The 15,008-nt window shown below is 42.2% G+C and overlaps 1 protein-coding gene and 1 pseudogene across 1 annotated transcript in view; both read right to left on the bottom strand.

Annotated features, from left to right (window-relative positions):
* TTC39B (tetratricopeptide repeat domain 39B) overlaps nt 1–15,008 on the bottom strand; it is a 139,525-nt gene that overhangs the window by 92,319 nt on the left and 32,198 nt on the right. Inside the window, 1 exon segment of the mRNA XM_006903714.1 lies at nt 1,039–1,073. Within this exon segment, the coding sequence (XP_006903776.1) occupies nt 1,039–1,073 (35 nt within the window).
* On the bottom strand, nt 2,448–9,022 carry LOC102866394 (annotated as a pseudogene).

Here is a 15,008-nt window from a genome sequence, read left to right as displayed (position 1 = left end):
AAAAGATGGAAGTAACCCAAGTGCCCATCAACAAACAAATGGATAGAAAAACTATGGTACATTCACAAAATGAAATATTACACAGCACTGAAAAACAAGGAACTCGTAAACTATTATACAACATGGTGTATGCCCTGGAGGACATTATGCTGAATAAAATATTTCCGTCACAAAAGGACAAATATTGCATAATGTTGCTGTTATAAAATAGGACTGGCATGACAGGTTAGGGGTAGAACAAGAAAAGAGTGGACAGATAATGAATATTGGATAGATAATGAGCGATGAAACAGATGAGGGGAAGAATGGTCTGAAAGGAACAAATGATTAAATGTTATATGTATGACAACAATCTAGAACGAGATGCATTGCAAAGTGGACAGGAGAAAGAGAGGATGAGGGAAGAAAATGAGGAACAATGAATGAGTAAAATTTTTTTAAAAACAGACAATTCAAAGATAGAGGGCCCACCCATGACTAACCAGTGTACTTAAAGATTATTGTTGTTGTTGTTGTTAAGTGCCATCGAGTCGCAGACCACTCATAGCGACCCCATGAAGGAGAATCCTTGAGGCCTGGGTGCCTTTCATCCTCTCTCCAGGTTCATAGGGTTTCCGGAGGCAAGCTATTACAGAAGTGGATGCCACTCCTCCTTCCAAGCTTGTTTTAATCGGAGAGCTCCACCCCACTCTCTGTCCGCATTGGGTAACCAGTCATTAATGCATTTGACACATCAGTGTCACGGTGTCCAGCCTCACAGCAACTACAAGTGACCACAGCATGGCAACTTGTACAGATTATTATAAAGATTATTAAGAATGAAATATTTATATTTTGTACAAGAGACGGAACACCTTTTGGTAGCTGCTTTTTGAGAGAAAGATGGGCAATATCCTCCCGTGTGACTTTGAGCCTCTGAAAACCCCCTGGAGGGTTGGCTTAGCTATGAGTCAGTTCCAAGTGGACCGCAAGGAATAAGCGATCTAAAAGAGCCACCAACTTCTCTTTGCCACATACTTTGTATGACTTTTTACTTACACAGGGATGGTTTCCAAGGCATCTTCAAAGATATCCTGGGGGAATAAAAGAGAAGAAAAACACAATGAGTTTCTCAAGGATAAAGAACTTAAATTTTAAACTGTAAATTGAGACTGAGTATGTGTGGGGGAGAGGAAGAGGCCTGGTGATGCAGTGGTTAAACACTGGCTGTTCACTGATGAGCTTGGTGGCAGTTCCCTCCCACCAGCCCCTCCGCAAGGCAAAGACAAAGCAGTGGGCTGCTGTAACGAGCAGCGTTGCAAACTCTCCTGTCCTCCCCATCCTCCTCCGTCCTAAAGCGGGGCTGTGACGGGCAAACAGCTCTGACAGCAGCTCTGGGCTCTTCGCTTGTTTATTGTTGTTGTTGATTGCCATCAAGTAGATGAAGACTCATAGCGACCCTATGAAGAAAAGACTTTAAGTCTTCCTCTATCACCGTTTCTCTAAGTTCATGGAGTCTCCAAAGGCATGTGGTTTAGGAAGTGTTTATTTGACCCTAGTAATTTATAAAGTTTGGGGGTTTTTTTGTTTTTGAAAGGAAGAAAAGTAGGGTGGAGGCAATTCTACGTTAGCTTCATTCTCCAAAGAACAGTTACTAAGCAAAATGGAGAACTTACAACCCAGTAATTAGAAGATAAATGAACCCATCCTGAAACAAAAGGTCAAAACGTTTTTCGTTTTTCGGACTTTGTATTAAGATCGACGTTCTAGGCATTAGCAAAGTGAAAGGGACAGCACAGGATCCACCACGCCAGGAATGAAAAACTGAGGGAGAATGGAGTTGCATTCATAATTAAAAGAGCAATTTCAAAGTCTATCCTAAAGTATAACACCATGAGTGTCAGGCTATTATCCATCTGCATACAAGGAAAACCTATTAACACGACTATTATTCAAATATATGAACAAACAAGGAAAGCCAAAGAGAAGGAAACTGAGGATTATGACCAATTCTTGTAGTCCAAAATCGATCAAACATGCAATCAATATGCATTAAATAATTACTGATGACTAGAATGCAAACGTTGATAATAAGGAAGGAATGGCAGTCAGAAAGTCCAGACTTGGTGGCAGAAACAAGGCTGGAGAGCGTATTACTGACTGTATTTTGTACATACAATGATTTATTCATAGCAATTAGCTCTTTTCTATGTTTTAAAATTCATTTATTAAATATTTATAGGAAAGTAACAAGTTTTGATTCATTCTTTTTAAAAATTGGGTTTCTTCATGCTGCATAGTAAGCGAATAGAAGCAGCTACAGAGTGCACGTCCTTTGTACTGGAATTCTGAACAGCACAGCACAATCGGGTCATTTCTGGATCACTAGAATAAAAAAGTCTAAGTTTCTCTTCAAAAACCCATGAGTAATAACAGATGACGGCATAAAAAAAGCCATTTTCCCCAATTCATGCTGCAGTATTGGAACCAGTATTTTTATCATCACAGGCTACAATGTTCACTTTATCCACTTTAATAAGTTCTGTCACCTCTCTGAACTCAAAACAGAAGGCCACACATTATCACAGAATCTATACATATTTAAAGAGCCCCTGAACTTGACTTTGTTCCTGACTCCCTGAGTCAATGCTAAACTTATCAAACTGAAAAAGAACTGGAAGAACTGGTTGGGGGTGATGTGTTGAGACTGTACAAGCTCATCGAGACTCTCCTGAAGACTGCTTCCCGAGGTGGTATTTCTGTCTAGCTGATGAGCCTTGGCTCAGGTGGAAGGAATTGTTCTTATTCTAGCTTCCACTGATGTCCTGCGGGGAAGGTGCTCTCTGCCACAGAGCGGACAGAAGGCCAACGGCAGAAGCCTAACTCCTGAACACCTCCTCAGCACCCCACCCCTTCATCACCCCACAAGCACCTCTTTGAAGAAAAAGTGACTTTACACCTTGACCTCACCTGGTGACTGCCTTAGGCATCAGACTGACTACAACTGTGGAAAGAATCATTGGAGAAGTTCAATAGCAGCAGTCAGAAGGCCAGGTGCTGACTGTGGATGAGCCCACCAATTATGCATGTACAAGTTCAAATTGAAATTGGAAATAATTAAAACAAATTCACAGGGAGCTCTGATGGCCTAGTAGCAAGAAGCTGTGCTGCAGTCCCAAAGGCACAGGGTTCAAATCCACCAGATGCTCTGCTGGAGAAGGAGGGGTAATCAGTGCCAGTCAGATCCTATTTGATGGTACACAACAATTAAAAAAAAAACCCACAAAAACCAAAACATGAGCTTGAGTTTATGCGATCTAAATTTAAAAATTTTAACAATCATTTTGGGCCATTGATCACCAGTGATTGAAGACCAGAGAAGCTGTGGAATGAAAAGTCATTACAAAGAGGAGAATTTTAAAACCACAATGATGTCAGAAGAAAGTATAGAAACTGCATTAGCACATCGAGAAGCCCAAATGGGAAGAGATGCTGAAGTAAAAGACTATTTATTTAAAAAAAAATAAAATAGAATATTTCAAAGGGCAGCTAAAGAAGACAAAGTATTATAACAAAATTAGTAAAAAGCTAGAATCAAAAAATAAAAAGGGGAGAACTCACTAGGCATTTATAATGCTAAAAGAACTGAAAAACAGATTCAAGCCTCAAGCCAGACTACTGAGAGACGCTATGGGCAAAATTTTGAATGATCCAAGCAACATCAAAAGATGGAAGGAATGCACAGAATCCTTGTACCAAAAAGAATTGGTCGACAATGGAAAATTTCAGGAAGTACCATATGAAGAACCACCAATGGAAACTAAGAAGCTCAAGCTGTGTTGAAGACATTGGTCAAACATAAGATCCCAGGAACAGATGGGGTATCTATTGACATGTTTCAACTAACAGATGCAACAGTCGATGTCCTCACCACTCTATGCTAGGAAATTCAGAGGACAGTTGCTCGGCCGACTGACTGGAAGAATACCCAAGAAAAGTGATCCAACAGAATGTGGAAATTATCTAATCCAATCAATATCACACGCAAGCAAAATACTGCTGAAGACCATCCAAAAACAGATGGAACAGTACATTGACAGGGAGCTGCCAGAGTTCAAGCTGGATTTAAAAGAGGCTATAGGACCAGGGATATCCCTATTAATGTCAGATGGATCTTGGAAGAACGCAAAGAATACCAAAAGAACATCTATCTGTGTTTTATTGACTATGCAAGGACGTTTGGCTGTGTGGATCACAACACATTATGGCTAACATTGAGAAGAATGGAAATCCCAGAACACTGACTTGTACGCATACAAAATCTATTCCTAGAGCAAGAAACTGATGTCCTAACAGAAGAACGGAACAGTGCATGGTTTAAAATCAAGAAGGGTGTGTGCCCTTTTTCCAGACCTAACACATCTGTATGCTGAGCAAATTCATGAAGCAGGACTCTATTAAAGAACATGGCCTCAGGATATGCAGATGATACAGTCTTGCTTACTGCAAGTGAGGAGAACCTGAAGCACCTGTTGCAGACGATAAATGACAGCTTTCAATATGGGTTACATCTCAACACCAAGAAAACAAAGGTCCTTAAGACTGGTTCAATGGGTAACATCATGATAGATGGAGAAAAGACTGAAACTGTCAACAACTTCATCTTATTTGCATCCACAATAAATACCTTTGGTACCAGCAGTAAAGAGATTAGGAGATGTACTGCACTGGGAAAGTCTGTAGTCAAGAACCTCTCCAAATTATTGAGGAGTAATGAAATTAGTTTGAGGACTAAGGTGTGCCTGATTCAGGCCATGGTCTTTTCAATCACTTGCTATGCATTTGAGAGCTGGACAATGAATCAAGACAGAAGAATTGTTGCCTGCGAGTCTGGTGTTGAAGAAGAATACTGGATATCGCTTGGACTGACAAAAGAACAAACAGATATGTCTTGGGAAAAGTGCAGCCAGAGTGCTACTTGAAAGCGAGGTTGGTAAAGCTTTGTCTCACATAGTTTGGGCCTGCTGTTAGGGGAGGCTATTCCTTGGAGAGGGATATCATGCTTGGAAAGGAGGAGGGCAGCAAAAGAGGAGAAGACTTTCAACAAGATAGACTGACACAGTGACTGCAGCAATGGGCTCCAGTATGTCAGAGATGTGAAGGGTGCCCAGGGCAGGACAGGGTTCAGATCTGTTGTTTCCTAGGGTCACTATGAGTCATACTCAACTAGACAGCGCCTAACAAAAAAAAAAGAATTAAACAAATGTGCTCCCATGTTGGCTTTTTCCATCCTAGAGAGAGAGATCTGGAGTTCAGAGTAACTGAATCCATAATAAGGTGGTGAAGTAGTTAAGCATTAATCTTGTAACTGAAAGGCTGTCAGTTCAAACCCACTAACCACTCCTCAGGAGAAAAATGAGGCCGTTTGTTCCCACAAAGATTTCCCCTCTGCAAACTCTAACCATCCAATCAGTTCTGACTCAGTGACCCTCCCTCAGGCTTCTGGGATTGTACAGGAGGAGATGTTCAGCCATCTCCGGAGGATCGGCTGATTCACCTGCCAACCCTTTTGTTGTTTTTCTTATGTTGTTGTTATGTGGCACTGAGTCGCCTGCGACCACAGCAACCCTATGCACAACAGCCTATACCCTGCTCTATTACACCAGCTGAATTAATCCGTCTCCCCGAGGGTCTTCCTCTCCTACACTGTCCCTCCACCCTCCCAAGCATGATGTACCTCTCCAAGGACTGAGCCCACCTTGCAACATGTCCAAAGGATGAGAGATGGAACTTCAGAATCCTTGTCTCCAAGGAGCAGCCTGGTCTCACCCTCTCTAGGACGAACTTGTTTATTCTCCTCGCAGTCCATGTTATAGTGAATACTCTTCTCCAGCACCACAGCTCAAAGGCATCAATTCTCTTTCTATCATCCCTAGTCATGTACAGCTCTCTTATGCATAGTAAGTAACTGCAAAGACTATAGCCTGTATCAGGCACACCTTAGTCTCCGGACTGACACTGTTGCTCTTCCGTACTTTGGAGAAGTCTCTGACAACAAACTTTCCTGATGTATTTTGTCTTAATTTCCTGGTTGCTGGTATCAAGAGTGTTGATTGGGGAGCCAAGCAAACTAAAGCTGTGAACAATCTCAATCTTTTCACTATCTATCAAGATGCTGCAAGTCAGCCCAGTAGTGAGAATCTTTGTTTTCTTGATACTTAGCTTCAGTTTTATTGACTATACAAAGGCATTTGACTGTGTGGATCACAATAAACTGGTACCCTTTGGTGGTGGTGGTGGTGGTGGTGGTGGTGGTGGTGGTGGTTGTTATGTGCCGTCGAGGACTCATAGCGACCATATGTACAACAGCCCTAAACTCTGCTCTGTCCTGTGCCAATTGCACCCATCCCGATTACCCCAATCACTGAATCAATCCACCTCATAGGGAGTCTTCCCCTTCTGCGCTGTCCCTCCACCCTACCAAGCATATGTCCCTCTCCAAGGACCTGTCCCTTCTTGCAACATGTCCAAAGTATGTTAGATGGAGCCTTAGAATCCTTGCCTCCAAGGAGCAGCCCGGTTTGACCCTTTCCAGGATGAATCTGTTTGTTTTCCTAGCAGTCCATGGTACCCTCAATACTCTTCTCCAGCACCACAGCTCAAAGGCATCAATTCTCCTTCTATCCTCCTTAGTTGTTGTCCAACTATGATGCATAACAAGTGATAGCAAAGACCATGGCCTGTATCAGATGCACCTTAGTCTCCAAAGAGATACCATTGCTCTTCAGTACTTTGGAGAGGTCCCTAACAGCAGACTTTCCCATGGCAATGCGCCTTTTAATTTCCTGGCTGCTGGTGCCAAGACTGTTGACTGTGGAGCCAAGCAAGCTAAAGCTGTGTACAATCTCAATCTCTTCACCATCCATCCTGATGCTGCCAATTGGCCCAGTGGTGAGAATCTTTATCTTCTTGACATTGAGCCTCAATCCATATTGGATGCTTCCAAGGCTCTCGGGAAACTCTATAAGGCAGTTCTATTCTGTCCTATACAAGATAAAGATGGGCAATCTCCTTCCCTGAGATTTCAGCCTCAGAAAACTGCTGGAGGATCTATTGATCAGTTCTGACTTGACAGCACATAACAGCAATATCATTGTGGCCGAAGCGTCACTAAGAGCAAGGTCTGCAAACGAATCAACAGCTTGTCAAACTCTGAGCACTAACAATGGTACCAGCTTGATCCTTGAGAGCCAGCATGTTAAGTGCCACCAAGCAAAGCCATTTAAAAATGGCCCTGGTCTAGCAGGTTAAGGAGTTATGCTGCCAATAAAAAGGCAGGTGGTTCGAACCCTGCAACTGTTCCAAGGAAGAATGATGGGCAATCTCCTCCCATACGATTTGAAACCTCTAAAAACCCACTAGAGAGTCAGTCATGAGTGGGGTTTGACTCAACAGCTATAAGGCTATTTTCATTTTTTAATCGTTAGGCAACTATGTAAACTCAAAATGAACCACCAGATGTCACTCTCACAAAGAAATCTTGAACTAGACTCCAATGCCTCTGCTTCTATGATCCCACAGATTTCAACCTTAAAAAACTGAAAGTTCATTTTAATAAAGGGGGGAATCTCTTTTAGCATTTCCTTATAAAAATTACACTTTAAAACAAAGGTTAAGCTCTAAGGTCTGTAACTTACAAGGACAAATAACCATAACCAAAATTAATATTGAAATAAATACCTAAAATTGCCATTATTTCAGAGAACCTATGGTTTTATACATACTTCCATTTGGCAATAGGTCAGCACAGATATATACCTTGCACAGTCATATATGGTATGGAATGAAGAGTCTTTATGCAATACATATTGGTCACAACTGCATATAGTTGACTTTATCTAATGCAAATGAGCAAGTAATTTTACTTCCTTGTACATACTGAATAGCTATTATGTTTATGGTTATAAAAATGAACTTTGCAATCATTTATCAAGCATCACTATCCTCTAGGGCCCAGCTTAGCTAATCAGTGTATCCAGGGCATTCTAGTTTTGCCAGAGAGTAATTTTACAAAAATAATAACAACAAGAATACAACCAAGAGGCTGAGTTTCAATATTCAACGTGCTTCATTCTGAAGCCATTACTATTAGAGGTATTTGAAAACTAAAACGAACAGTGCTTATTGCTTTTTTTTCTATGTATCAATGTGACGGTGGTGGTGGTGGCAGTGGTGGCGGTGGTGGCGGCGGCAACCGCGGTGGTGGTGGTGGTTAGGTGCCATCGAGTCAAACAGCCCTCAGAGTGACCTTACGAACAACAGATCTGAAACCTGTCCTATCCCCATCATCTCTAATATACAGCAGACCCTCCAGTTGTTTCCAGAGGCTGTAAATTACATGGGAAGAGCTTTCCCATCTTTTCCCTAAGGGCAACTAGTGGATTCGAACTACGTGTCTTTAGGTTGCAGCACAACTCCTGATGATGATGATGATAATGATAAAAATATCAAGTTAACAGTACTGAGTGCCAATCACTGCCTAGGGTTATTAACCTGCTTAACCTTCATAACAGCCAGATGGCAGGAATAGTAACAGGTCCAATCCCAATTCAGAACTCAAAAGTTTTAATTATCCAACAGATAGAGTTTTAATTATTTATTATCATTCAGCTGATCTCCAGTTTCTCATGCATAAAACGGGAGTATCTATCTCTGTCATTAACATCAGATTGGAACCAACTCACAGCTGACTCCAATGTGTTCTAAGAGGCTGTAAACTCCACGGGAGGAGACTGTCCACCTTTCTACCTCAGAGCAGCTGGTGGATTCAAACTGTCTGCTTTTAGGCTGGCAGCAAAACTCCTTACCCACCAGGCCACCAGGGCTCTCTTAAAAATTGAGAATCCTACAACTACATTTAACAGTGTTGAGACGTTTTGTTGAGATAATACATTGGATGAGCTTACACAATGTTTGGAAGACGTCCAAGTTCAACAAGTTGAAGGTTGTTGCTCTTTGCTCTTGAGCTGATGCCAACCGACATAGTCGATACTCGAGCACATTTTCAGAGGCTGTAACTCATGCAGGAGGGGACTGCCCATCTTTCTCTCACAGAGCAGCTCGTGGGTTGGAACTGCCAGCCTTTGGAACCACTAGGCCAGATGAGCTCCCTGTCTGTCCTGGAGAGAGTGGGTTTCAGGTTGCTCCTTGGAGGCAAGGGTTGGGAAGCTCCGTCTCACATACTTTGGGCATGCTGTCAGGAGGGACCAGCCCTCACAGAGAAACATACTTGGAAGGGTGTAAGGACAGCGCAGGAGAGAAAGGTCCCGGATGAGATGCACTGGCACCGTGACTGTGGCAATGGAGCCAAGTGTGTCAGCAATGGTGAGGTTGGCTCAGGATAGGGCAAGGTTCACAGCCGCTGTTCACAGGGTCCCAAAGAGTTGCTGCCAACTCGACAGCACATAACACCACCAGGATCTCAAGTGATGCGGTGTGGAAGTGCTCAGCAGCTAGCCCAAAGGTCAGTTCTAACTCACTAGCAGCTACTCAGGAGAAAGACGGGGACCTCTATTTTTGTTGGCGGCTGAGAATCTTAGAAACCCTATGGGGCAATTAATTCCATCTGTGCTACGCGGTTGCCCTGTGAGTGAGGGAAGGGGGTGGGCAGTGGCACAATGTTAACACGACAGACAGATGGAAGGTCCCCACTGTCCTCACAAAGCATTTCCGCAGGCAGTCATGACCAGTGCAGCCGAAAGAAACTGCTTCTACAGCAATAAATGAATGGAAATCGAAAATCTCTGTGAACGTTCATTAAAATTAATAGTAATAATTTTTTTTAAAAAAAAGAAACTGCTTCCACCTTGCCTCACCCCCAACCTTCAGCTTAACAGAAAAATGACAGAACCAACAAACTTCCCCCCCCACCCCCAGCTCGGCTCCAAGAGAAATCCCGGAAAGAGAGCACGCAGAACTTTGTCACTTTTCATGTAAGTGCAGAAGGGTACAAGGGAGTGTGCGAGGCTGACAGAAACGTTCTGTGTCTTGAGTGCAGGGGTGTAAATGTTTGTCAACATTTATACAGCAATCGGTATAGCTGACACAGGCACATTTTATTACATGGAAATTATATTTCAATAGAGTTGATTTTTAAAAGAAGGTAGGGAAAAGTCAATATGAACAAAAATTTCTTTATGAAATTCTAACTGAACGCTGATAATTTCATAATAATGGCTAACACTTCTACAGCACTGTTCACATGGCCTGTCAACACCATCATATAGAGATTAACTCACTCTTCCTAATGACCCTCAGAATGGCTTAATGCTTTCTTTAGCTTGTTGCTGTCACTGTTATGTGCCATCAAGTCGCCTATGACTCACAGTGACCCTATGAACAACAGCTCTGAAGCTTGCCCTGTCTCACTGACACCGACACAACAACCCCCACTGTCCCAGGTACTATATCAATCCATCTCATGGGGGGTGTCCTTCCTCTCATGCACTATCCGTCCACCCTTGATGTCCTTCTCCAAGGACTGGTCCCTCCTGGCCACACGACCAAAGTATGTGAGATGGAGCTTCAAAATCTTAGCCTCCAAGGAGAAATTTGGTTTCATCCTCTTCAAGAAAGACTTATTCGTTTTCTTGGTGGTTCATGGTATGTTCTAGACTCTTCTCCAGGACTACAACTCAAAGGCATTGATTCTTCTTCTGTCATCCTTAGTCACTGTCCAGCTCTCTGAAGCATAACAAGTAACTGTGAAGACCACGGCCTGGATCAGGCGGCACCTTAGTCTCTAGACTGACATGGCTGCTTCTCAGTACTTTGGAAAGGTCCTAATGCAATGCATCCTTTGATTTCCTGACTGCTGGTTCCAGGAGTGTTGATTAGGGAGCCGAGCAAGCTGTTACTGTTAACCTCAATCTCTTTTCCATCTATTCTGATGCTGCCAATTGGCCCAGTAATGAGAATCTTTGTCTTCTTGATGTTGAGCTTCAATCCATATTGAAGACTACAGTCCTTGACTGTAAGCAAGCACTTCAGGTCCTCCTCAGTTTCAGCAAAGCAGGGTCATTGTCATCTGCATAATGTGCAAGTGATGAAACTAGGGCACAGAGAGGTTAAGTAATGTATCCAGGAAGACAAACCAAGTGGAGAATTAGGATTTGAAGCCACAGACTCCAAATTAAGATCTATGACCTACACTAATTTTTATAACTGTGCAAAAATCTTTTAAAAACTGGTTCTGAGAAACCAAATTTCGTAAATTCAGTAACCTGAGCTTTCTGACAAAGTGGATTTCATCAAACTGAAGCAGGGTTAGAGTTATTCTAACATGTCAGCAAGCTGTGTAAGTGAGTCATTACAATATGTGGTATGAGCTCATTTATTTTGTGTCTTCCTCGAGGCCGTGGGATGTAGGAGACAGGGCCATGTGTGCATCCGCACACACTGCCTACATACACAGCAGCTGCATCAGAAAGAAGCAGCAATAAAGACATGAATGAGTGGGTGAAGCCAGAAGTACCCTAATATGCTTATTTATAACATCATACGTCACTGTAGATAGAAATGCTGTTCACATATATGTATTTAAATACACATATTTCTTACATTAATATTAAGACTGTTCTCATTAATAAGCTATAAAACTGTACTGAACACAACAGCTTGATTATGATAATACGGTTTGGTGGGGTTTTGGGGTTTTTTTAGCTCATCTATGCACTAAAGTGAGCTCCGGGGGCCTGGTGGGTAGGGAGCCAATGGTGGTGCCTCTTTGGGAGGCTGAATGTCCTCCCAACAGCTGCACAACAGAAAGATGGGCAGTCTCCTTGCAGGAAATTTACAGCCTCCAGAAGTCTGCTAGAGGGTTCAAACCAGAAAGCAATGAGGGGTTTTTATGCACCAAGCATATGTCCTCCATTTCTAAACACTGTTACATGAAAACCAGACAACTGTTCTCTAACATAGGCATAATAATCTCACCAAAGCAAACAAGTAGTTTACATACAGGGCAAACTAACTCCATGGCCCAAGTGTCCATTCACCACATGGTAAGAATTTTTTTTCATAAAGAGCATCAGCCAATCAGAATTCCAACAGACTTTTCAGTGGATCATGACAAAGTAGTTCTAAAGTTATCTGGAAGGGAAACTAGGACTTACACTAACAAATTAAACTGTGAAACTGTCACAGGAACATATACACCACTCAAGTGAACACAATAAAGAGTACAGACAGAATCCAGTACTCATATGAATTTATTTTGTTCGGTTCAGATTTTAAATTGGAGAGAAAATAATTATGTAATAAAAGATGATGAAGAAATTGGTTATCTATCAGGAAAAAACGAAATTAAACCCATATACACTGCCAAGAGAACAAATAGGTCTGTGTTGGAGAGGGTGAAGCCAAGATTCTCCTCGGAGGCTAGGACTTTGAAGCTGCCTCACATACTTTGGGCACATGGCCAGGTCCTTGGAGAGGGACATCATGCTCAGAAGGGTGGAGGGAAAGCACAGGAGAGGAAGACCCCAGATGAGATGGACTGATACAGTGACTGGGGCAATGGGGTTGGTCAGCTAGTGATAGTGGCTCAGGACAAGGCAGGGTTCAGAGCTGCTGTACATAGGGTCACTGTGGGTCAGTCACAGGTGACTCAATGGCACATAACAACACCACTGTCCGGCTAGATTACAAAACACAAACCAAGCCAGTTCCTGCTGAGTCTAGTCCAACCTGCAATGACCCATCAGGACCGGTAGAAACCCACAGTTTCCAAGGCTATATTCATCATGGAAGCCAAACGGCTTTCTCCTACAAGCAGCTGGTAGATTCAAACCACAGACTTCTCGAGCAACAGTCAATCGATTAACCACTGTCCTACCAAGGCATCTTCCAGATAAGGAGAAAAACATGAAAACAGGAGATGAATGTGTACATAATAGTGTTCTAATCTTGAAACAGGACATTCTTAGCAAGACACAAACCTAAGGGGAGATATTTAAAGCATCTTTAACAGGCAAAAGGTTGTTATCTAGAATATGTAAGTAATTGTTACTGTCACTAAGAAACAAACAACCAAATAAGGCATTTTAGCGGGAGTGGGAGTAGTAGGAGGAGGAGCTGTGTTGGAAACAATGAGGTTGGCACAGGATAGAGCAGGGTATAGGGCTCTTGTACATAGGGTCACTATGAGTCACAAGTGTCTCGACAGCACATAACAACAATAATCTTTTAGAATATATAAGGAATTCTTACAGGTCAGTAAGAGAGAAAAAAAAACCACAACCAACCAAACAAGGACAATAGGAGATAAAGGATACCAAAACAGAGCACATCTGAGGAAATCCAAACAGCCAGTGAAACTGGAAATGTGCACTTACTTCAATATGATGGTGCTATTTTACGTATGAATGGCAAACATTTTAAAGGTCTATCCAAAGTTGACATAAATGCTAGAAAATTAGCATATTCATTCTACTCAAAAGTATTTATAAAATGCAAGTGCACGTAAACAATAAAGCAGTCATACTACTGGGATTTTACATACCTTTGAAATACACACACACACACACACACACACACACACACACACCCTGCTATGATACACATCGTGCTGGAAAAAAACTAGAAGCCATTCAAAATCTCTTCATTGGGAAATTGCCAAAATAAATTATGAGACAATTATAGTCCTCTATTCTCTCAGGTCACAAAGCAAACAAGGGAACTACCTGTAAGCTGTATTTTTCTTTAAAAGAAAAAAGTTCTTGGGAAAAGCAGTGTGCGATAATACAGTGTAATATTTCACTTACATTAGTAAAAACTAGGTTTGCAAACACATGCACAAATACACCAAGGGGGAACCACCTACAACGTTACAACCAACCTCTGAATGCTGGCTTCTGGAGAAGAGGAAGGAGCAGTCAAGGCCAAGCTCACGGTTTGGCTTCTGAATGACTGACAACTTTTAAAAAGAGAATTATGTTCAGTATTAATCTAAACATGAAATAGATTCCAGCAACTATTAAACAACTTAAGTGACTTAAAAGATGTCCTTATACTCAGAAAAGGAGCCCTGGGGGCACCACAGTTAAGCACCCAGCTGTCAACAGTAAGGCTGCCAGTTCAAACCCAGTCAACAGCTTGAAAGAATTAAGATGTGGCAAGCTTTGATATCCTAGGGCAGTTCTACATGGCCACCTGGGTCACTAGAACGAAAAAGTTAGCTCAGCTGTGCCTAACAACATTCCCAGAAAGGTCCCGGCATTACTTTATGACAAACAAACCCAACAGATTTGGAGAAAACTTCAAGCACAGTAAAGCGAAATGATCTTTCAACTGAATTGGTGTTACAACCCAGCTCCTTCAGTCAACACACACAACAGCCATCCTGCACTGCTCTCCGTGACACTGTACTGGCTTTCAGCTGCTCACAAAGTTTTTAAAAACTTCTTTGGAAATAACGTCTAATTTATAGAAAAGTTGCCAGAATAAGAGTCTTACCAAGAATACCTACACGTCCTTTATTCAGACAGATGTACTGTTTTGTCCCAGTGGCTTTATAATCTCACCCTTCTCTCACCCGTATGGGTCCTACTCTCACTTCATATATACATGTTTATACATACATATACGCGTGTGTGTGTGTGTGTGTGTGTAAGAACTATGTCTCTGAACCATTTCAGAGTAATTTGCAAGTATCACTGCTCCTTACAGATAAATGTTTCAATGTGTATATCCTAAAAATAAGGACAGTCTCTTAAATAATATTAGTACAGTTATCCAGGGAGCTCTGGTAGCCTACTGGTAGGTGGCATTGCAATCCCAAAGGTTGTTGTGTTGTTGTTATGTGCCGTCGAGTCGCCTGCGACTCATAACGACCCTATGTACAACAGCCCCAAACTCTGCTCTGTCCTGTGCCAATCGCACTGTCTTCGACACTCCCATCCCAATTATCCCAGTCACTGAATCAATCCACCTCAAAGAGGGCCTTCCTCTCCTGCACCGTCCCTCCACCC

Source organism: Elephantulus edwardii, unplaced genomic scaffold (assembly GCF_000299155.1).
Source record: "Elephantulus edwardii isolate Elephantulus edwardi_28Jun2011 unplaced genomic scaffold, EleEdw1.0 scaffold00014, whole genome shotgun sequence".
NCBI lineage: Eukaryota > Metazoa > Chordata > Mammalia > Macroscelidea > Macroscelididae > Elephantulus > Elephantulus edwardii.
The sequence above is the reverse complement of the archived record's forward strand: the minus strand, read 5'-3'. Positions and strand labels throughout refer to the sequence as shown.